General features: G+C 33.4%; 1 protein-coding gene across 7 annotated transcripts in view; it reads left to right on the top strand.

The window, feature by feature from the left end:
• The window catches only part of Pam (peptidylglycine alpha-amidating monooxygenase), a 289187-nt gene that overhangs the window by 219114 nt on the left and 44225 nt on the right, over positions 1 to 25848 (top strand). For 4 of the 7 annotated variants that reach the window (XM_076856969.2, XM_076856968.2, XM_076856966.2 and 1 more), the window contains 4 exons: positions 407 to 510; positions 7412 to 7596; positions 8654 to 8725; positions 23059 to 23382. In XM_076856969.2, coding sequence (XP_076713084.2) covers positions 407 to 510; positions 7412 to 7596; positions 8654 to 8725; positions 23059 to 23382 — 685 coding nt within the window. The remainder of the gene's footprint in view (positions 1 to 406; positions 511 to 7411; positions 7597 to 8653; positions 8726 to 23058; positions 23383 to 25848) is intronic. The other 3 variants (XM_076856972.2, XM_076856971.2, XM_076856970.2) reach the window with 1 other exon arrangement.

Below are 25848 nucleotides of genomic sequence, written 5' to 3'. Positions count from 1 at the left end.
TTTAGCATCTAACAGTCTCCATAATTTCCTTTTCTGTAAATCTGAGCTACCTAACCTCCTGTTTTACAACTTCCAATTTGGTGTTTTCCTTACCAGTTCTCTCAATATGATCTGAACATGTTAGTGAAGTCCTTTCTATCCTATCATTTAGTCATAAGTGTTTCAGATAGCTCTTCTGTTATTGTACGTATTGTGTTCTATGGAATGCATTTGTAAATATGCTTTCAAAGTTGTAAAGTGGAATTGATTAATTAGAGATAAACTCTTCTATCCAGTGAGTATCTGTGTATGTGTCTATCTCTTTGTCCTCTCCATATGCAGTGCTCCAAGTCTCACATATTTTAAGCATATGGTTCTGGGTTTTATTGGTAATTTCAATGGATCACTGTGTTTGTCTTCCGGGCAGGCTTTTTACCCTGTGGAACACCCAGTGGATGTTAGTTTTGGTGACATACTAGCAGCAAGATGTGTATTCACTGGTGAGGGCAGGACAGAAGCCACACACATTGGGTAAGATTCTGCACTTTCCATTATTTCAAGAGACTTTTTGTTTTTAACACAAGGCATGATCATAGGTGACATTTTTTTATTGTGAATGGCTTATGTACATTTTTTGTCCTGTCATAGACAATTAGAGCAAACTAGTATTTTTTCATTAAAATTGATCAATTTGGATAACCCCCAGAACATGCCTATTTTATGTGCTTTTATTATTTCTGCTTCATTAAGCTCCTCAACATCATGCCTCTCCATTATATAGTTAGAAAACCATATGTTACTTCTTCAGACATATAAAAATGAAGAAAATATCATGATTATGAAAGATTTTCTTTTAGGAAAATAAGTTTTCTATTTAGTCATACTCATAAAATACTCAGAAACATTTTTTCTTCTGCCTGTTAAAATTTCTGAATATTCTATAAGTTCCAGTTTTTTAGGATAATAATATGCAGCACTTCCAAAAGGGGGAGATCAAATAATTTTCAAAATGCAATTCTCAAATGCCAAGCTTCCTTGAAATAATTACGCTTTATAACACTAAGTAAAATTTTCAAAGCACTGTGAACTCTTTCACAAAAGATAAATAGATAAAAGATTAAAAAATGAAAGAGAAAGTTTCTTATTATGCTTTTTGTTGGAAAAGCATCAATGAATCTACTCTCTGTGTTACACTCTGTTTTAAGGTATTTACTGAGGCCACTGGGAAGCTGGAGATTTAAACCATTTATCTCTTGATCAGAGAGAAGTTACAGAAAGTAGGGATCTGAAAATTTGGATTAAATGCACTGAAGATGATTCTTACAACAGCACTAACTGGTGGTTGTAAGGGAAAATGGAAAAGTTGCTGATGCAGGTTGAAAAAGGGGCATTCAATGAAAGGATGAAAAGGATTTTATGTCACTACAAAAGATTTTTATTTTAATAAGCACCAATTTTAAAGCAAAATATAGAACAAAGAGAAAAACATTCTCAATTTATATTAAACAAGATACTTTCCAACAGCTTTGCTTTTGGATAAATTTGATAAATTCGGAAAGGCTTGAAGAAGGCAATATAATTATTAGGTTCCAGAAAAGGTGAGTATAAGGAAAGGGTTGATAAAGTAGACATAATGAGATTTGAAAGGTGGAATCTGAGAGTACACTTCTTGGCAGTGTTTAAATTCCTGAGGTAAAATGATATGGAGGGTATTGATCAGCTTTCTCTATTTTATGTTAGTGTAAATCCACAGACATCTTACCTAAATGCCATTGGTTATTTTATTCACCTTTGAAATAAGTAAGTGAAGTAGTAAAGAAATATCCTTCAAAACATTATATTATTAGTTTATAAGTGTGCAAAAAGTAGATTTGTTTGTTTGTTTGTTTGGCCAAAGGCAAAAATTACAATTTTAGGAGGCTTATCATCTTGGCCAGATTCTATTTTTTGCATTTTCTCTTTGAGGTAATATCAGCCAGAGAAATTAATGACTTGTTATAATACCAGGATGGGAGGCCAAAGTGATCTCTAGAGGGCTCTTTCATTTTGATGAGTCTAGAATAATTCTAGTCTTCTTTAAAATGTGAGTTTGTATTAGAATAATGCCCTAAAATGACTATACTACTCTAGCTTTGTATAAATCTCATATGGACTAAAGGAAAAACACATTTTGTAATATAAATGAAATTTAAAGGAATTATAGGAAATTAAGTTATTGGGCGAGTCCATATTCTGAATATTTAATTCATACTGCAAAAGCAGTTTTTTCCAAATATAATGACAAGCTATAAGACAAGTTTGAATAAATTTAGACATGAATAACAACTCTTATAACAATGCAGAATAATTATAGCATTTAATCTGCTTTTTAGTTTTAGAAAAGTAATAGCAGTAATACATCTCTATTCTGCAAAATAATAGGTACAACATCCAAAGGGTACTACAGGGTCACAGTTGGTAATGTAATCAACAAAAAAGAAAGAAAGAGAACAGAAATATTTTATGTTTTCTATTAAATTAAATGATACTCTATAAATTTCCATATTTTCCTCTCCCACATCTCCACCTTCATCTCCATCTCCACCTCCACCTCCACCCCACGTACATCACATGCACTCCTACTGGACACAGGTTTGAGCTCAGAGCCTGAAACACTTAGTTCCAAATAGGTGAATTTAACACAAGATATATTAGTAACTATACTTAGTGGTGAAATGTGTTGTCCAAATATATTTCTTTTAAAGTAGTAAATATGAATAGCATATCTTAAACAAATACATTGCACTAAGTATATAGTGATTACAGTACTAATTAATCTGCGAAGGAGCAATATTTTGTGCCTGACTGCACTACATATTTTATATTCAATATGATGCTTCTCTAAATTCATTTCAAATGTTTAGTCAAGTTTAAACAAAAAGAAAGAATTTAATTAAGTCAACCAATTAAGCTAATTAAGTCAGCTAGTCAGCCTAAAAGTTTATAGACTGAAATTTCAAATTAATTCTTGGAATAAATAGATAGTATTTACCTATTTAGTCAATTATTTTGGTCATACTTTTCATTTAAAATGGATCATTTCATAAGAATCTGAACTTGAAAGCATATGACAAGGTCTAAAATATATTTATGTATACCAAATAGTATGTTAATCAACATTTTGAAGTACATTATATGCAAAGATAAAATTATATGATAAATAATAACTCCTTAATGTATAAGTTTAAAGGTACCATATTTATAAAATATTTTTCTTTAAATTTTTTCAGGTAATAAAATTAATATTACCTGTTTTGGTTATATTGAAACCTTGCTCTGTTGATTAAGGAGCTTGGCTAGGGGCAAGGGTCTCATTAAATTAATAAAGTGCTACAACTTACATCCCAAGCCTGATACACAACCATTTGGAGACTTCAAAGTGATACATTTCAGACTACTTGATACTCTCCTAAATAACTATTAAGTATCTTTCTAATAGAAAATAATTATTTTTATAAAACCTCCTATAGAACCCTGAAAGATATCAGTAAATTGATTGATATGCAGAGATATAAATATTTTTCAGAAATACTATAGAAAGTACATAAATTGACCTAACTCATTGTTCATCAGTGTAATATTTTAGAGATAATATATTATGTCATAATAAGTTGCAGACATTTATTAAGCAAAGTCTTTCATCCTTCCATCATTTAACATGTATTTTTAAAATTTTATTATTTTGGGGCTCATCACACTGTGTTGGACTTGAAGCTTTATATTAAGCCAGTATAAAAGAGGAGGTTATCACATAAGCACTTTGTTGTGAAGAACATGAAAGAATTCCATACTGTAATATTGGGATACAGATGATGTCTGCAGTCATTATTTCAAAGAGTCACATTGACATTGAGGGATGTTTAAAGGACCAGGCAGTGGAGTCAAGACAGACCTGGGAACATGCCTGCCTCCCTTCTTCTGTAGATCATTCAGATTGGCAGACTTGAATTGCATACGTTGAGCTCTGTGAAAAATAAGGATGTGTGTGTCAAAAATCCCCCTAATAAATACAGAAAGTGATAGGCTGAAAGTGCAAGTCTTTTTTGTTTTTGTTTTTTGGTAAAAGAAAGATGAATGTGGAATAAAATTGGCAAACTATGATGCTGATACTCAGGATGATTTGAATCTTCACAGTTTTAACATATAATAGTTTCTCTGTCAGATAGAAGCTCAGAGTTACCTTGACTACAAGTCCAATCACAGATAGGAAGGATTAAAGCAAGACTCCTTTCTTTATGGTCAGCTCATTCTATGAATTTTTTTTTTTTTGAAATCAAAGATTCCTAGATTATTTGAGCAACTCAATTTTTATCAGTGTATCAGTATCTCAAATGAACTATATTGATGAACTGATTAGGATGTCTCACCAAATCAAAAATATTTAGCAATGAACATATTTATATGTCTGTATAGTTAGTACATAATATGTAAGTGTAATTGAATTAGTGTATTGTCTGTATGTATATATGTGGATGCAAGCATATACATATCTGTATACTTTCACATATATATGTATAATTTTTTCTCAAAAAAATGATTTAATAAGTGGCAAGATAATTCACTTTGCAGGAAGTAACTTGGAGCATTAGCTTATATTTTTATTTTTTGTTTTCTCAAATTTACTAATTAAAATAATAATGTTTGATGATCAGTCATAGAGGACAAATTGTTATGTTATTTTAAAAGTTACAGCTTTCTTTTTGATGTAGTTAATTGCATTTTTCAAACATGTAATCTTGTGTCTTGATATTCATTATTTCTAAAATAGTAATTACTGTCTTTGTCTCCAATATTAGTTTTTAAATTATTCCAAATTTATGCCACTTTTAATGTCATATTCTACCTTATTATCACTCTCTATAATTTTCTTAAAAAAACCTGGTGTTCACTGATTTGATAATGATAGTAGTGAATAAATGACTTAGTAAATTATTTCCCTGGTCATTACTTTGGTTGATAATTTCACTTAGCACACATTTCACAGTTTAGTTCTTGTTTTCTAATTGATTACCTTTTACTTATTTGAAATGAACTCTTTCAGTACAATTTCTTTTAAGATGCATACTAAAAACAAGTCCTCCAAATAGACATGTAACAAGTTTAGAAACACCAAAATTATATGTTGGGGAATATATATTAAGATAGTCTATTTAGTTATTTTGAAATCTATGATATTAGTTGCTTTGAAAATTTCTAACAGATTTTTTCTGAAAATTTAAATGTATATTTGGATGGATGGATTAAAAATAATATAAGTAGATTTAATATATGTTTGTCTATATATAAAGCATGTTAAATTCCTACATACACATCTGTATGCATATCTATGGCATTTGGATAGTTCTATGTAACTAGACTACATGCACATACCTAGGTCTATTGTGTATGGTTGTTATCCAAAAGTAACAGTAGATGTTTTACATGCATCTACAAAGTACTAAAGAACCACTTTTGGTTGGTAATTTCTAACCAGTGCTAGGATTATACATACTCCTACATAGTTAAGAGTTAAATCATAAGTATCATAGTGCAATTTTTTGTATTTTATGAAAACATAATAGTTCACAGAATAAACTTATAAAACAGAAGACACTCTGGCCCAGTTGGCCAACAACATTTAGTCTAGCAATTAAACTTTTTTATTTTCTTTTGTTCTGTTGTTTTAATAAGGAAAGAGCTCTGAATACTGGTTGTATTACCTGTGCTGCTATGGTACCTTCCCTGTGATAGCATGAGCACTGCTGTTTCCAAACAGAGAAGCTATATGAGGATTTGTTCATGGATTAGTTGCAAGTTTCATGTATTCACATATGAATTTACTAAAATTTTTCCTGTCATTAATTTGTTTTTAAATGATTATTTTTTGCTTTTCTTCTGTGCAAGAGGATGCCGTTTCTAAGCAAGAGCCACATTTTAAATTCCTTTTCCTCCTTGGTCTCCTGTATACTTCCTCCTTTTGAACAGGGAGGGGAAGGATAGTGTGGGGGGAGCCTCCAGGTTATTATTTTGGCACCAGACATTCCTTTTATAGCACATAATTTTCTGACCCACTCTAAAACGGTTAAAATGTGATTCTTAGGAATGGTGTTTTGACACCAGGAAGATATGTGTAATGAACATGTGTTTGTTTGGGGTTGCACTTCACTATTTGCTTATATTTCATGGGAGAGGCAATTACAGTGACAGGTATCAGATTCAGAGAGTGAGAAGCCAAATGATTTCTGAAGCATAAACAGAGCTTCTCATGACAGGGTCTCTTTCCTGAGGTCTCTTGGGGGCTCTACATTTTCAAAGCTTAGAGAAATCATATCCTTGCTTGGAAAAGACTTTTTTTTTCCTTTCCCTTGCTGATGTCATTACTGTTGCTATGGAGAAGTGAATGCTGCATGACATTGTTGGAAAAGTCAACACTGATGTCTTTCTGTAGAGCAAATAATCTACCTCATAGCTTGTTTTTTATTTGTATAAGCTTGCTAAAAGCTGTCAGAACTAATAGCAAACAGGAAGTATTCCTTTGCTCTATAAAAGTGTTCTAAAGGTATACTGAGCTATTTCTTCTTAATAACAGTAAAGAGACTAAAATACGAAGTAGCCCATGTGAACTGAAGAAGAGAACATGCTTTGTAAGCTGTGAGACATTATTTGTACCACTTGGAACTTCTTTCTTGGGAACATCCACACCATTTTGAAATCTATTTTTAACACTGAATCATTCCACTCTGTAGCATTACCCCAGTCAGGTCTGAGAGAAAAGATTAGTGTTGATTTCATTCTGAATCATTTCTGAGGTGTTCTTTTCTTCCCTGTGGTAGCAGTCTAGTTGTGACATCATATATCATGACATCTTAGTGTGGTACATGATTCTCAGTTCATCTCACCATTAAAAAGGAGGCACTTAGCCAAAAATAAGGTTCAAAACTCTTGGTCTTAAGTAGAAAAGCCATTTTTAAAGGACTTATAAGTAATATATTTCTGTTGACATATTTTAAATGTTACCATTAAGTAAATATGTGATTGTTTAAGAGAAAAGGAACTGCCCAGTCTAAGCATTTTATCAAACAGAAAAGAACTGAAAAATAAAAGGATTTAGAAGAGAAAAGAAAATATATCTCAACTACTGAAAAATCATTTCCATCTGTGTTGTTGGCTAATATCCCTGTTTATCTACAGACTGATTCTGCATTGTTAGGTGAAAATATGCCTTTGACACTGGGCTTCTGATGTTGAAAACTAATGGGTTTTAATGAAAACTACAAAACAAACTCACAGTATCCCCACCATTGACTCCATTGTTGGCAGGTTTACGGGTTGCATTTTTCTTGCATTAAGAATGCATTTTATGTAAATGGCTGATTTGTTGTATCTACTTTTTTTTTTTTTTTTTTGCCTACAGTGGCACATCTATTGATGAAATGTGTAACTTATACATTATGTATTACATGGAAGCCAAGCATGCAGTTTCTTTCATGACTTGTACACAGAATGTGGCTCAAGATATATTCAGAACTATACCACCAGAGGCCAATATTCCAATTCCTGTGAAGTCCGATATGGTGATGATGCATGGGCATCACAAAGGTGAGATTGGTGCTTAACATAAAGAAGCATATGCTTTTGTATATTATATTCTCATATGTGTCTTACTTGACTGTATGATTAGTATTTAAAATCATCTTTATTCCCTTCTTCAATCAACTTGTATATATGTATTCTTATTTCCTCTTTCATATGTGCCTCCCCTTTCTGGCATGTCCCCATCAAAACAGTTAAAAAGACAAATCTCAGCCGGTGATGAAACAAATTAGTTTTGGTGGCTAATTCCATAAATGTAGACCCTTCTTCATTTTAATTCATGTTTTCTAGTTTCTTTATCCCATTCCTCCAATAGTCAGTAATGTCATAGACAATTTATGAATTTATAAATTGCAACAAAAAGTGCTACAGTTGGCCAGTGAAAATGGTTATCATGTCCAGTAATACCTTAAATTATCTATTTAATTGGCCTCCTCAAGCAAAGATCCCATCTTGATATTAATAATCTTAGCTCTTTTGGTCTCATTCTTAGAATTGTTCAGTAACTTATTGTTTGTCTGCAAAATGTCATATTGATTGTCTCCCTTTAGTTTAAAGTTGCAAAACCTACACCTTCTTTTATTACATGAAATACGCTGATGTTATTGAGTTTTGAAGATTCAATCTTAAAATGCCAGAGCAGCTCCTTATTTCTTTCTAGTGGATATTTTATGAATGAAAATGGCATAGCAATGAGTATTAAGATGCTAATATATTTATGGAAAATACGTTAAAATCTCTTAACATTCTTAGAATGTTACTAGAGTCAATTTAAAAAAAAACATGAGTAGTTTTGTTAAAACATTTTAAAAACTTAATATCATTTATATATCACTGAAAAAATAGTTGACCTAGTTATTATGTCAGAAGTCTGGTAATTGGTAGTTATGCTGGGGTGGAGAAGATTGTGAATTAGAGCATTTCTTCTATATAAATTCTTAATAATATAATAAACACAAGGTCTTGAATGATATTTTTATGTTAATGGCATAATTCCAATGAACTATTTAAAGTGTATAATATATGCTGCCAATTTATGCTCAACTTCTTTGATCCTTTATAGAAACAGAGAATAAAGATAAGACTGCTTTACTACCACAGCCAAAACGGGAAGAAGAAGAAGTGTTAGACCAGGGTATGTATGCTTATTTCTGTAACCAGACCTATAGAAGTATTCCTTATTCAAATAGCCAGCCAAATTGTAAAGTCATGAGATATTTTAGGTCGCTTTGTATCAGCCTCAAATGCTATTATTGCTGTTCTTATATAATGCATAATTCATAAGGAAATGGTCAATTATTGCACTTGGCCTTGGAAGTAAAATTCATTAGTGTAATTTAGTTCCTTTAGGTTTACTATTGCAACTTTTATGAATAGTACAAATAAGTGCAAATATAATCATGAAAAACAATGATTGTACTGCTTTTGAAATTTAATGACCTCTACCAATTAAGTTCTTGCATATCTTGTATGGTATGTTTGCTAACTATATTTGAGTTTCAAGAAAAAGAAATTAAGAACTAAACCTGCATCTTGTCTCTATAAGGCACTCTTCTTTGCCTTCAGCAAGGTAGGGAGGGATCATTGTCTTCTGCATTTATAGTTCTGTGTTAAGGTGTCATTTAATGAGTCAGGAAAGCCCCCATTCAGCCTCTCTTCTGTTTAGTTAAAGGGGGAATGTTTGATGCTCATGTGTCAGATACTGCATGTGCTGAATGAACAAATACTCTCACGATCTTAGTTTCTTGCCAGTTGTTTGGAAGATAGTGCTTTATGTTAGGATGTTGGAGTACATTATTCTACCAAGTGATTTTTGGCCTATATGTTAGCTTAATGTTAGTACAAATACATGTCTACTGACAACATAAAGCATACAAGAGAGAATTTTTTATTAGCAACATATAGTACTTTCCTATTTCTTAGACATTGTCAACTGCTATTGGAATTCTTCCAAATGCATTATATTAGGTCAAAGATAACACCTGTGCTCTAATTATTTTTGTAAAATGAAGAACCTGTTTTTGAAAAGGAGAAATGCACTCTTCAGAACCATAAGTAAACTCCAATCTAAAGACTTTAAAATCGTATAGAATATGTTCTATCTTATTCTAACAAAGTAACCTTTTAAAAAATACAGCTTAGTTTAAAGTCATTTCTGTTTGTGTGTTAGGTCAAACTTGGGAGATGATTTTATAGTAATGGGCTGTTAAGTACAATTTAAAATAGCTAATTGTACTCAACATGTTTAGATATCTGTAAGGATGTCAGTAATAGCAACCTAAGTATACTAGTATTAACAGTGTTTACTGCAATTGCACTGAAGCTTATTCAGAACTAGAATGAATTATTTTAACCTTGCACAAATTGTTTGAAATCTGTCTTTAAAATAATTTGAATGATCTTAAAATTCATTTGCAAATACCAACATATATGACATAATATGGAAGGAGATCACCATTTAATTGATGCACCTTGTAAACTGGTGCATTTCTATGGAAACTGAGGTTGGACTATGGTTTAATTTTAAAGTTAGCGAGTTGATCAAGGGAGACATTGATATCTCTGGAAGGTTAGAAACCCAGAGGATTGTGAGCAAAGCAATCTTAAATGTTAGATTCAATCTTTTCTTTTCCAACAGTAGGATTTAGGAAATGTCATATATGCCTACAAACCAAATCCTTTAATATGCTTTCATATTTTGCCATACATTTGCCCTTTTATGTTTTATAGTGCAGGGAGAGGTTTAAATGTACCCAAACTCTTATTTGTTCCAGAGAAGAATTATATGGTCATATATTAAATATTTGCCTATACTTTCTGTTTTCTTCTACTTATGAATAAAAATTCTGTAAATAAAGTGATATGACTTAAAAAGGAAAAAAGTATTATTCTGACTCGAATTTTCATACTGTAGAAAATAAGCTATTGAAATTAGCAGGTCCATTGAACAGTCACCTCCTGAGTTATGTGAAGACAATACCTCACTAAAGCCACTTTGGTGGCCAGTTTGGTCTGTGTATTAACCTGCTGGTCCCTGGGAACCAACAGCTGAGAATTTAAAGAGAAGTAGTGAAATATAGCCAATGCACATTTGGATAGCTAGTTCATTTGATGTGCTAATGAAATCAATCTATCTCCTTAAAACACACAGGACAAATCTACTTATTTTTACTAAAAGACCATTCAGAGATATTTATTTGCACGAGCATCTATTTAAATTAATTCCTGTGGATGTCAAATTGACCAAATAGCTGATAAGAGGACTCTAATTATTCAAATAAATTATTCGATGTGTGTTAATTTTTAAAGTAAACCCTCAGTGTTAATCCACTGCCTTATTTTGATGCTCAGCTCAAACAATTTGTGTTCAAGCATTCCTCCAGATTGTATTCATTCTTTTAATACATTTTAACCTTGAATACATCAAAGTTCTGAATACTATAGTTCTATTCACAAACAGACATTATCTATGTGGGTCCCACAAAACATGTCAGACTCTGATAGGAAACAGAACAGTTCTGAAGCAGGGAGAAAAAGACTTAAAACACAAGAGGACATGAACTCAAAACAAAGCTCTGTACCCAGGATGCAGTTTGCTTGCAAATGATATAAATAGTTCTACCTAGATAATATAAACTACATATGTGGATTTTATGTATATATAAGCTTTCTATATCAATACATAAGAAAGTCTGTAGGAAGATAAAAGTCAAGATGATGTGATAAATACTATGTAAGAAAGAAGAGATGACCTTTACTAAGATTGTGAAAAATGGGTTCGGGGGAAGGTCTTATTTCATAAACTGAAATAAAGAAATGTAGCCGTGCACAATATATGCATGTATAGAAATGTCACAGTAAAACCCATTAATTTATACAATTAATATGATTGAATAATTGTAATAAAAAAGAATGTAGTTGTGCACATATGAACAGGAAGTTGTGGTTATGTCCAACATACAGAAAAAAATCCAAAGAAACCAAATAATCTTTTTAACATAAGTTTATCTTATTATCCTTGTTTATCTTATTTCTCTAGGAAAAACCTAAATGTTTTATTTTCTTTGAAATTCTTGTCACTAAAACCCTAGCTATAAAAGTTTTGCCAGAGTCTTCATCTTGATTGGAAATTAACTAGCATTTGAAAGAGTCATCTGAGTTGTATGAATTTATGTTGTATTCCCCCAGCCTCTGCTTATTCACAAACACATCAACTTTCGACAATATCTTTGTCTACATCTATTCTCCATAGAAGAAGGTTTGACATAAGGCAAGTGTATCTTAGATTCTATCTCAAGAGATGTAATTACTAAGACACCAAAGAAGCATCATTATAGGAGAGTTTTACCTTTTAGGTTGTCTTGGACCATGAAACAATTGGAAGAATTTTAATGAGGCTTTAAGTGAGTCTGCAGATATTGTTTTTAAAAATAATGTTTATTTTGACCAATTAAAAAATTAATATTCATTATAGAATATAATTATATAAAGTATGAATAAACAAGTAAAATTGATAGTACCCAGATATGTAAGTAAAAAATGTATACCTGTATTTGAAATACGTATTACACACATATATATACATATACACATAATTTTAACAATATTTTAGATCATAATATATATACAATTTTGTTTCCTTTTAAAAAATATAATATCTTAGCCAGGGGCAATGGCTCACTTCCATATTTTCATCCCGAAGGCTGAGGCAGAAGGATCACAAGTTAGAGGCCAGCCTCAGCAACTTGGTGAAAATATCAGCAACTTAACATGACCCTGTCTCACAATTTAAAAAACAAACTAAAAAGGACTGAAGATATAACTTAGAGGTAAAGCACCCCTAGGTTCAAACCCCAGTACCAAAAAACAAAAAAAAAAAAAAAACTTTTTTAAAAAAATTATATCTTGAATATTTTCTCCAGTGGTAGAAATTATTGACAGAAATGATTTTTAGTTGCTGCATAATTTGTGAATATTTCTACCAGTGTTAAAACAGCCGATTTATATAAACTGAGTTTCTCTGTGAACAAGTAGATTATGTCTACATTCTTGCAGAAAAGCACGAATGGATATTCAAAACAAATGTCAGTATCTTTTAAGAACATTATAAGTGGAGAATTACCTGTGTAAGTAATAAGTGCAATAAATTAAACAGTAAATCCAATTGGACAGTGATTCTGGGTGGAGGAAATCCTAGGTAGGTGAATCTCAGGAGGTCATGTGGAAAGCAGAGGTAGTGCAGGTCTCTAGAGCAGACAAGACACACACAATGATATCACTCACTTATGTCTTATGGTTGGCACTTTTAGGTAACAAATACAAACTTTGTAAATTATCTTTATTTTGTATGCTTTATGATTTCTTATATATGTTTACTGTAACCATAGGTTCATCCAGAGCTTTCTACTAACATCATTTAGGCAAAGAATAGTGAACCTAAGAAGGTTGGCAGCTGCAAGCAAGAATCTATATAACTACATCTAGAAGTTTTGAATATTAGTATTTTGCTTCTTTAAAGTTCAGAATATAAATGTAGTGGTCAAATTTGTGTCAGTTGTATTGGGACTATTCAATATTTTTAAGAACTCAAAACAGAACTGAAAGGCAATGTCTACAATACCAGTGTGTCCTTGTTATTGTGCATTATGCTCTGTGCAACATTTTTTTTTTTTCTGCAGAAAGGGCCTTTAGCATGTTTTATTCAGTTTGCTCCGAACTCTTCTCATTGTAGTCTTTGTGCCCTCACATAATCAATCTTTCCACTCAAAGGTCAGCATGAGCTACTATATTCCCAAGGCAGGAAGAATATGACAAAAATACAATTTGTAGAGGGAAAACACTCCATGACCCCAGATAGTTAAAGGTCTTCAGACACCTTCTGTGAAACAGAATAATTTCACAGTGGTTTTATGCTAACAAAAATGAATTACCATTGGCATGTTTTATCAAATAAGCTGAATCAAGGGAACAGGGTTGCAAGTTAAAAACACAACAGCATACTGTAAAGACTTTCTGAAGTAACTATTAGTAAACATTTTCTGGATGAGTAAAACAAAGGTGAGACTTGGTAGATACCATTATATTTCTTTGCCTTGTTCAGAATGGGACATTCCTTCTGACCCCCTAAAAGAGTCCAAGTGATTTTATTATCATCTTCTCAGAGAATTCGAAGCATTCTGAATGCCACTTGGACTGCAGTTTTAAAGAAGATACAATTCTTGTGTGTAGTCCCATTCACTAAAAATTTGTCTGTTTGTTATGATTTATGAGCAGCTCACAAGTCTTTATTTATTGAACTCATCTATCAAACACAATTCCAAATACCCCCCAAGGCTCTGGGAAGCTGACTGAATGCTGTTTTGAATTGGTTTCCTAATAACGAGATAGGCAGATGTGAACGATCATTTATCACACAGTTGAGCTTTCCAATACAGATCTTTGTGCGGTAGTTGCAAAAGCCATCATCTCCTATTTTCTCCTATTTTGCATTTTTCTCATTTTCTTAAGAAAGAGAAAAACCCATTTCTGATTGTTTTTTCAATCAGATGAGCCCTATAATGGGAAAAATAATATAATAAAGTTGACTTCACTTGTGATCCTTGAGCTAGGCATGATGATAATGTGTTTTATTTCTTTAAGGCTTGAGAATAAATGTGGTAATAATAACTAATAAGTAAACAATCAATAAACCAAATTGGCTTTACCCAGAAGGGAAAATCAGTCGTGACTGAGTCATAGAACAAAGTATTAAAATTTAAAATGGGATGCTTTTATTTTTCCATTCCTCACATCCCTCTCATTAATCAGTTGAGTTGCGTGGTTCTAAGCTCATTAGTTTGGTTACTTGGCATGTTTTGTCAGTGGTTAAATGGCTCATGAGCATCCTATTTACTCTCTATGTATCATAGAAATCATAGAGCAGTGTTAAGAGCTGTTTGTTTTGGGCAATGAAATACTAGTTATTTATGTGAGAATCAGAATTTATATTCTGGAAAGTTATGAAGATAGTCTTACTCATTTTTAAAAGTAAAACAGCACCACAATTAAGAATTTATACTGTCCATGTGGGCTGGGGTAGTGGCTCAGTGGTAGAGCACTTGCCTAGCATGTGTGAGGCACTGGGTTTGACTCTCAGCCCTGCATATAAATAAATTAAATAAAGGTCCATTGAAAACTAAAAAAAAAAATATTTTTAAAAAAGAACTTATACTATCCAAAAGTTAGAGATAATTTTTTTTCTCATCCAATAATTTTAAAGTGTTTTATTTTATTTAAAAAAACCTCATAGGGCAGCTTTTCAATATTATGTTTCCATTTGGTTAATTCTCATCATGGTTGTGAAATGAAACCAGTGAAATTCCCATGTTGGGAGGAGGGAACAGTGAATGTTCCTTGCTAAATAAAAAATGTGCTTTGAGCCATAAGGTGTTGGATACAAGCACACAGACTAGAGTTTAGTTGGTTGTGCCTGTATTCTCCTTTTCTCAACACAGTAGCTGCCACTGCAGTTATGTTTTACAAATACCAAACCCACTCAGTCAAGTTACTTAAAAGACCAGGGGCATTTCTGCCTTTCATAAGATAAGTAAGATAAGAATCAAGCGTGAAGAAATGATTGGGGAAAATAAATGGGAATTCACTGCAGTATAAAATCATCAAGGAAAAAATTTTATCTACTGATACAGAAACAAAGGGTGATATTTTTAACAAGTTATTTTTCATTCTAGAATCACTAAAATATCTACGACGTTAGAAACAGTACTAATCACTGGGAATACGACAGTGAATAAGAAATGAGAGGTTTTTATTGCTTTTATATCCTGTGATTTATACCTTCCCAAAGGTAATTTAAATATATAAAAACTGTTTAGAACATTGTTTAGAATTTGATTATAGATGTCAAGTGTCTTCACAATTGAAAGTAAAAACTACTGAAAAGAACAAAAAATTTTTCTGAATTTTTTTTAAATCTTTTTCTTTGGTAGAGGGGTGGTATGAGAAATTAAATCCAGGAGCATTCTGCCTCTGAGCTATATCCCAAATCCTTTTTAAATTTTTTATTTTGAGACAGAATCTAACTAAGTTGCCCAGGCAAGCCTTGAACTTGCCCTCCCCCTGCTGTAGCTTTCTGAATAACTGGGACTGCAAGTGTACGCCACCATGTCTGGCTCTACTACTTCTTGTATCCATGAAAACTAATCAGTAGTAGGAAGAGGAGGAGGAGGAGGAGTAGTACCAGGTATTGAACCCAAGGTGCTTAACCAATGAGCCACATCCCCAAACTTTTTTTTTATATTTTACTTAGAGATACAATCTCACTGAGTTGCTCTGGGCCTTGCTAAATTGCGGAGGCTGGCTTCCCAAGCCTCAGGGATTACAGGGGTGCATCACTGTACCTGGCTACTGGCTATTAGTCTATTCTTTAAGCTAATTTGTGTGCAAAATGCTATGATGTATATGTATTTGACGAGTTTACAAGATTCTCATGTTATGGTATGGACAGTTAGAACAAATATTCAGTTAAAGAATAAATCCAGCTCCTGAACTCAGGAGAAAATTAATTTGAAAAGTTAAAAAAAATGAGTAAGATTGCCAGATAATAGGTGAATTCATATGAAAAAGTTTAATGGTCAGCACAGGAAAGAGAGAAAATTCTAGATTCACTACATTGACCAGTTTTAGAAGGTTTATTTGTCAGTTTTCATTACTATAACAAAATACCTATGGAAGGATAACTTTACAAAGAAAAAAATTTATTCAAAAAAGTTCACACTCTGGAGGCCTAGGACCCACATCCAGTGATGTCTTTCCAGATGGTATAGTCCCACAGTATAGAGCATCACATAGTGAAAGAAATGGAGCACACATATGTGCTTCTTCTAGTGTATCTTTCTCTCTCTCTCTCTCTCTCTCTCTCTCTCTCTCTCTCTCTCTCTCTCCTCTCTCTCTCTCTTCATAAAACCAGCAGTATACAATCATGGCAGATCACATTTTATGACCTTATCCAGTCTTAATCACTTCCCAAATCTCCTCCTCCAAACACAATAGTCAGAATATGTTTCCACCCTCTACATACCTCACACTGGGAATTAAACATGTGAACCCTTGAGTTCAAACTCAATTAGAAGGCAACTGTCAATCAATCTTTTTAAAAAGAATCCCAGTTCAACTTCCTACTGGTTGTGCAGATTAGTACTATGCCTTTGGTTTCCTCATCTAAAATGAGGACAACAATAATAACTATTTCATAGAAATTAAAATGCATAAATTACTTAGCAAAGTGACTGGGTTTACTAGCTCTAAAAAATATTAAGTGCTATTATTATTGTATATAGTTTACAAAGTACTTTTTAAAATATTTATTTATTTATTTATTTTAATTAGGTATATATGACAGCAGAATGAATTTTGATTCATTATACACAATTGAAGCACAACTTTACATCTCTATGGTTGTACACAATGTAGCATCACACCATTAAAAAATTAAGTTATACATGTACCTAGGGTAATGATGTCCCATTTCATTCTACCATCTTTCTTGCCCCGATGCACCCTCTCTTTCCTTTGCCCAATCAACGTTCCTCAATTTTTCTCATGCCTCACCTCTCCCCATTATGGATCAGCATCCACTTATCAGAGACAACATTCAGCCTTTGGTTTTTTGGGATCGGCTTATTTGCTTAGCATCATATTCTCTAACTCCATCCATTTACCTAACAATCCCATAATTTTATTCTATTTTAATACTGAGAAATATTCCATTGTGTACATATACCACAGTTTCTTCATCCATTCATCTATTGAAGGGCATCTAGGTTGCTTCCACAGTTTAGCTATTGTGAACTGAGCTGCTGTGATCATTGATGTGGCTGAGTTACTAAAGTATGCTGATTTTAAGTCCTGTGGATACCAAGAAAACAAACAACCCAATCAATAAATGAGATAAAGAGCTGAACAGACACTTCTCAGAAGAAGATATACGTTCGATATGAAAAAATGTTCAACATCGCTAGTAATTAGAGAAATGCAAATCAGAACTACTCTAAGATTTCATCTCACACCAGTCAGAATGGCTGCTATCAAGAATACAGACAACAATACATGTTGGTGAGGATGTGGGAGAAAAGGCTCATTCGTACATTGCTAGTGGGTGGGACTATAAATTGGTGTAACCAATCCGTAAAGTCATATGGAAATTCCTTAAAAAACTTGGAATGGAACCACCATTTGACCCAGGTATCCCACTCCTTGGTCTATAAAGTACTTTTTATATGTTATTTTTGTCAATAATAGGTGTAGTAAGAAACTCCAAAGTTTACCTAGCACTGTCCCATTTATTCTTTGTATAAATATGAATAACACCCTTCCCTTCTCACAAGTGTTCCAGTTTGGAAAATACATTATATAGTTACCTTAGCAGTGGGTCTCAGAATTAAGGATAACCATCCAGAAAAACATACGTTGACAGAGCTGAGGAAAAACTATCTGTGAAATAGAACCCAGGAGAATCAGAAAAAGTGAGGTGCCATCAATCACCAGTTAATTTCATAGCAGCTGTTTTTGTTTTGCTTTGTCTTGGCTTGTTTGTGATACTAGGGACAGAACCCACAGTGATCTACCTCTGAGCTACATCCCCAGCTTTTCTTATTTTTTGTTTCAAGACAGGGTCTCACCAGGTTGCTGAGTCTGGGCTGGAACTTGCAAACCCCCGCCTCAGTCTTCTGAGTGACTAGGATTACAAGGTGTGTACTACCATGCCTGGTTAAAGCAGCTTTTATAACATTCCAGAAGGTTTTAACTTTCTAAACCAGACTGGAAACCTGTTCTAAGGAAGGAGACCAGCCTTTCATTATGTCAGTTGAGGAATAATAAGAATTCCAAGGGAGTACAGTTGGTAGGGAAAGAAAATATCATGTTGACAAGTCAGCATAATTTAGACTTTGTGATTCACTGATGAAAGAGGCCAGATCCAATTTTTTTTGGATTGATCAGCTCAAAACACAGTATGAGATACTATGATTTAAAAAAATATGGAGAGAAGATAAATAACTCAATTGTATACATAATAAATTCATATGCCTGTGAAATAGACATGCAAGTGGAAATTTTCAGAAGTTTTATGTAACAGTTTGGTGTTAGAAGAACTCCAGATTTTGACACCATTTGCCTGGAGGTGGTAGTTTAAGCCTTGTGAGTGACTGGGATTACTTAGTAAAAAGAAACTGTAGCCAGGAGGGGAAATATGCTAAAAATAGATGTTATGCAATGCCACCTTTTCCTATGATAGGCAAAAGAAAAAGAAGAAGAAAATATAACTGGTAGAGCTCTGTAAAGAACACCCTGGAAGGGGCTGGAATCGTGACTCAGTGGTAGAGCGCTCACCTGGCATATGTAAGACACTGGATTCAATCCTCTGCACCACAAAAATAAAATAAAGGTATTGTGTCGAGAGAGAGAGAGAGAGAGAGAGAGAGAGAGAGAGAGAGAACACTGTGGAAGGGGAGTTTCTGATGGAGACTCATCCATCCTCCACGTCTCCAGTTGGCTGAGGTGATGAGTCTTTTGGCTTTGGCAGTTGCTGAGTCTGGGCTGAAACTTGGCAACCTGAGTGGATCTCTTGATCCATTCATGAAGCTGAGTCTGGGCTGAAACTTGGCAACCTGAGTGGATCTCTTGATCCATTCATGAAGAACCCATATAGTGGTGAAGAAGGAAGTAAAAGCAAATGTCTTTATTTAAGGAGGGAAGAGGATGTGAGGACAAGGAAAACAAAAAGTCCCCCTTCACTCTCCAGTATAGTAGACACTGGCCACGCATGGAGGTTTAAATTAATTAAAAGTAAGTAAAATTTAGAATTTCCTCAGTTACACTATCCACATTACAAATACTCAGTAACCCCCTGTAGCTGGTGGCTATAATGTTGGAAGAGCAGACAGAGTATTTCCATTATCACAGAAAGGGTTTTTGTACAGTGCTGGAATTTGTAATGGAAATGGCAAGATGGAAGAGTTTGAAAGATATGTTGTATCATGGGAGGATCTCTCCCCACCTCCACATCACTCAAGATAAGCCTTAAGTGAGTGTGTTTTTAGTCTGTGAGACAATTGAGGCAGAGAAGTGTATTAGAAAAGAAAAGAGAGCACATAGGAAAGACTAGGGTGTGGGGGCAGGGCTGGCATCCAGAACACTATAGTAGGAATAGTTCCTTCTCTGTAATAGAGGAAAAAAGTGCAGATACAGTGGCTTCTTAGACAAAGTCGAGAAGCAAATAACTATAGCAGCCATAGTGACCTGTTGAGAAAATAGAGTGCTATAAATTTTAAAAAGAGTGGTTTTTTTTCTTTTTGCCTATTTATAACTTTCCTATGTACATACATGAATTTACCCCAGTGAATTTCATCATCATGTAGATCCACAAGATACTAATTAAAAAAACTATAATACAATAACAGAAAGATCAGTAGCATATAGGGAAGGGAACAAGGGGAGGGAGATGGGGAGGAAAAAAGGAAGTACTGAGGACTATATTAGAACACATTTTATCCATGCTTTTATTATGACATCAAGATGAATCCTACTATTATATATAACAAAAAAGAACTAATTTTAAAAAGGAAAAATACCAAAAAAATAAAATAAAGTTCAGTAAAGAAAAACAAAGAAAGAAAATCCCAACATTTGACTAGGAAATAGGTACTAACTTTAAAATTTTAGATAAGCCATAGTTTGCAGCAGATACATGTTGAAACTAATGTTTGTCTTTTCAATTAGCAATCAAAGAAGCTACAATTTAGTGGTACCTGCTTTATCATGGTATGCCCAGGACTAGGTATTTTACATTAACTACCTTTAAATCCACAAAACAAATGTCAAATATAGTTATTATATTTGAGGTTAAGAAACTTATTTAAAGGTACAGAGTAACTACTAAGTAGGGTTTTACAAGTATGAAATATAGACTAGCAGGGGACAGTTAAGAGTACAGGGAAAAGTTGGGAGTGGTGATGCACGCCTATAATCCCAGCTCCTCAGGGAACATGAGTTCAAAGCTAGTCTCACTCAGCAAAAGCAAGATGCTAAGCAACTCAATAAGGCCCTGTCTCTAAATAAAATACAAAATAGGGTTGGGGATATGGCTCAGTGGTCAAGTGCATCTAAATTCAATCCCTGGTACCAAAAATAAAAGGGTTCAGGGAAAGACCTGAGTACTCTATGTACACACAGCAGACACCCCTAATTTGAATTGTCAGGAAGGTGTTTTGGATGTAAGTGGCTAAATGGCTCCCAAGAACTGAAGGTTGAGGAGCTAGTTGATGAGTGGCAGCAAGTTATCCAGGAAGAAGAAACAAAGTTGACATTAAAGGAAGTAGAATCCCAAGATAGCTGGAGTATAACCTAAAAAGACAGGAAAAGTTGAGAGATGGTACAGAAATCAGTCACCCAACTTCCTTAGTTCATGTTTTGCTCCATCCATTGTATTCCTCAGAGGTGTTTCTTAAATAAAGATCTTAATATACTTAAGAAAAAATGGTTAACATTTCAGTATTTTATCTGTCCATCTAGCTTATAAACCTAAAGAGGGGTAAAAAAATAAAAATAATAAATAAAGCAATTCTCTATCTTGTATATGAGAATGTAAGAGATAGCCATCTAGTGGCCTTTCTCCTATGTAAAGAGGTATTTATAGAAATTCTGCTCGGAGCTATGTTCTCATAAGCTCAGTGCAACTTGCATTGCAGCCAAGATCATTACATTGTTTTAACCATTTTTGCTTTCCTAACCCAGTGATAATTGTAATGACAATTTCAAAGAAACTGGAGTGATCTGCATTTAGTATTTTTTTTATCACCACTGTTAGATATTTCCTAACAAAGCTGAAGGACTGCAAATTCTGAGCCTGTATTCTGGCATCAGTATTAGCCCCACGACATTAATCAAGTTTTTAAACTATGGTTTTTTTTTTTTAATCTCTCCCTGAAATTACCTTGTGTCTTACTTTCTATATAACATGTCTTATTGTACAAGTGTATTAAACTGTTTATATTTAGCATGTGGGGCAGGAGAATTTAGCAGTAATGGATTAATTTTTCTTCTGAGAGGCAGAATGCCACCTGTGGCCTAACCAGTTTGGTTGAGTTATAATTTGCTTTGTTCATTTTACAGAAATTACCCTTATTAGTTGGTAATTATTTTCTGATTGAGTATTTCACCTGGGATAAGCTGATTTCATGGGCAAGAACTGAAAACCTACTTGGAATAATTTGACTACGACTATATGTATACCTGACAGAATTTCTAAGCAACATTTTGGAAAGACTTCATATTCCCTTGCACCAATTTCTTAATATATTCTTTGGTGGAATGTATCATGACTAAACCAGTCACCATTTTTATTTCCAAATATCCACAAAACAGGTTTTATAAATGTTATATTTTGGTGCTATTAATGTAATTAAAAAGTAGGCAATAGGATTCTATAGTCACAAGTAATTTCTTCATTAGTAGTAATTAATTCAGGGTGAGGGTAAGGACAGGAAGAACAGGGGGTTACCATAGAATGATTTCATGTTTCCCATTCAACACAGATTTAAAGCCATAGATGTAAATGATGAAGGGTAAAATGATTCAAGAACTTTCTGTAGACATTTTTTCTATCTGTGACCATATTTGATAAATAATTGTTGTGGGGGAATTGGATTATTATTTTTAAGTTCCTTCCTTACTATCTATGTAGGAAAGTATAAAACACACTTAGTGGCAAATTATTCTAATGGTTTTAGTTTGTTAACATATTCTCCTTTGTTTCAAACTAACTTCAAACTGTTCTTTGCTTACAAAATTATTCTCTCATTTTTTATTTAGAGGAAACAAGTGGAATGATTTGCAGTAGCATTATTAACAAAATAGTGGTAAAACTGGTATACCAAGTGCCAAATGAACACATATGTGATATTTTGTTGTATTTTACAGGATCTTCTTGGGAAAAAAAACATATATAATTCTTTCTGATAGCTTAAACTTTAATAGAATTTAAAAAAAAAAAAAAAAAAAAAAAAAAAACCTTCACAGGGTTTGCCTGTAAAGATATCTTTTCTCTAACATAGCTGTTGGTATTTTATTTTACAAATCTGAGGAACTCTTAACTTTCCTATCAATTAAACTATACTGTGAAAGCTGTTGATTGAATTGTACCATGATATCACATGTGCACTATTTTGTTTTGAGTAATATGTCAATAGGCATAATATGTGTACTCTTGACAGAAAGAAGTAGAAGGTAATTGAAATGTGAAGGTATATTATTCTTCCACTGAGTAATTCTTTGTTTTCTTTTTCCTATACTTGTTGAAAGCAACCTTGTCTCTCACTCTGAAGAATCAAGAGTTGATATTTTTAAGGCACCAAATTTTGTAAATTTTACAATCTCATCAACCCTCCACCTCTTTATCTCTTCTCTTTTCCACAGGTGATTTCTATTCACTGCTTTCCAAGCTGCTAGGAGAAAGGGAAGATGTTGTTCATGTGCACAAATATAATCCTACAGAAAAGGCAGAATCAGAATCAGACCTGGTAGCTGAGATTGCAAACGTAGTCCAAAAAAAGGATCTTGGTCGGTCTGATGCCAGAGAGGGTGCAGAACATGAGGAAAGGGGCAATTCTGTTCTTGTCAGAGACAGAATTCACAAATTCCACAGACTAGAATCTAATTTGAGGCCAGCAGAGAGCAGAGCTTTCTCATTACAGCAGCCCCTGCCTGGTGAAAGTACCCGGGAACCAGAACACACAGGAGGTGCGTTTAGGGTTTTTTTTTTTTTTTTTTTTTTTTTTAAGTGTAAAGTGCTACAATCCACATTAGCAAAATCTGAAGGGAATAAAAATGTATGGGTGAAAAATTCATCAATGAAAAAGACTTTTTAGAGAAAATATTACTCAGATTTAAGATATCAGATACCACCTTTGTTGAGGAGTTCTTTTTTGAAGTGGGGAATGTTCCAATACTACATGAATTCAGTGTCTGTTCCATAAGTGAACCAGAGCTATAAGGACCAAAAATATTTGGATCATTTGGGGGATGGTGGCATATGAAATTCAGGGTAACAAATCAACATTTTCCATTTTGCTCAATGGAAAGAAATTGAAAATTCAAAACCTCACATGTAAGTCCCAGTGTATGCGATGCTTATACACTATCTTCTTTAACAGTAATTAAATTTCCCTCAAAGGAATCTTATGCTTTCAACATTCTAGTCCAACTGACTTATAAAATGTAACCATTTTGTGACTTTGATTTCTCAAGTTCCATTATCGGTTGCTATTTTAATTGCATATTTATTTCTGAAGGGACCTCCAGTAAGTCAATAACTATCAGATTTATCTTTATTTCTAACCAAGATTGGCTTCCATAATTAGAGGACAATACCTTATTCCCTTCAGGTTTCTGTACGGGCGAGCTGTAGATGCCTCATCTTTGTCTTTAATTGTGTTGTGGCCTCTGTGATATTGATTGTGTTTTATGTTACCTGCTAATGTGGAAAGCCAGATAATACAGCATGTGGAGATAATCTCCAAAAAAGTAACGGATATGCATGTATGGCAGCTGTCCATGCGTGGGCTGGAATGGCACTGGCTGCCAGCTTGATGTTTTCAAATTCAGCTTTGCAGGAAGCCATGAATTATTCAACACCCAGCTGATTTTTATTTATAATTGAAAAAAATTAGCATACAGAGCCTTTTGCTCACATAGAAGTTTCAAGCATTGTCCTTTGGGATGCGTCTAATGGTTTCTCTGAGATGTTAACTGGAACTTGGACTTTTAACTTCACATTTAAACAGGTTCAGCTCTGCTCTAACTTATCCTAAATTTGTCTAATAAAACTGTGTCTCAAGAGGTGGTCCCTGGACCCTTTTGCCTGAGAATCACCTAAGGTCTTTAAGTAAAATTTAGATGACAACTGAATTGGCACCTGTGATGGCACCTGTAAGGTTCAGTGTTAAGATGTGCAGTGTATCATGCAGTGCCCATTCCATAAACACAGGATCGTCTGATCTATATTAAACATAGTGAATTTTAATCCAAACAATATGGAATTATAAAAGGCAGAAAAGGCTTCTGTGTGAGAATAGGATTTTGTTCAGGTGTGAAACACTATAGTTGTAGCAAACTTTTTTCCATGACTTGTCTTTATTACTCTTGGGTTTGAAATGATATCATGGTCATTTATAAGCATCACTAGTATCAGTATAAAATCAGAATTTGACATAAGGCATATTTTTTCTAAAACCTGAAACCTGCTTTCTAAGAAAAAAAATTCATAAGGTACAGTAAAATGCCAAATCTCCTGTATCTTCCAGGTTAAACACATACATACATACATACATAAATACATACATACATACATAAAGTAAATATATCAAAATTCACACTTAGTTAGCCTAAGATTTTTCTTAATTTGCTTTCACTGTTTATTATTGCACAATGCAATATCTAAGTTTTTATTTGATGTTGTGTCACTCCTTTGGGTAAGCCAAAAGAAAGCTGACCCTTCCATTTTGCAAAATAAAAAGGCAGGAAGTTATTCACATGTAAAGCCCTAAGAGTATATATTGGTAGTGTAATTCATGTGTATTCCTGAGGGTATGGGCAAGGGGAATAAGTTTGATGAATAATCTTTCATCCTTTTCCTCATGCCTTTTCTTTATACTCTAGGCAAAGCTGAGAATGGACCCTAAAGGTCTGGAAGAATTTTTTTTCTTTCTCTGAGTGCCTAATTTTCTATAAGGAATTGTGTGAACTGAAAAGAAGAAAGTAACTTTTTATATGAAATTTTATTGACAAAAATATAAGACTATTGTGTGGCTTGATATTATTATAGCTCATAGTAATTTCAGATATCATGAGATATATTATTAGACATTAACTTATTTGAATGAGGTCACAAGTCTGAATTTAAAATTGGACTTTATGAATTCCAATGTGCACTTTCTAATTCCTTATAATTCAGTAGAATTGAACTTAATTCCTCAGTGCAGGTATACTTCCTGGGAGTTCTGGATCCTCACTGCTTAAAAACTGGAAGCTTCCACTCAGGGCCCAATTCTATGTCCCCAGTTCTTGGAACCAGCACAGTCCCAAAGGTGTTTTAGCAATAGCACTTTAGATTTCATTGACTGGTTCACCAGTTGGAACTGCAATATGATATCTTATCCAGCTGACTAACTTACAGTTCAGAGACGCAGTTAATGGATCAGCTCAAAA

This window comes from Callospermophilus lateralis, chromosome 5 (genome assembly GCF_048772815.1).
Source record: "Callospermophilus lateralis isolate mCalLat2 chromosome 5, mCalLat2.hap1, whole genome shotgun sequence".
NCBI classification, from domain to species: domain Eukaryota; kingdom Metazoa; phylum Chordata; class Mammalia; order Rodentia; family Sciuridae; genus Callospermophilus; species Callospermophilus lateralis.
This window is presented reverse-complemented; position numbering and strand designations above follow the sequence as displayed.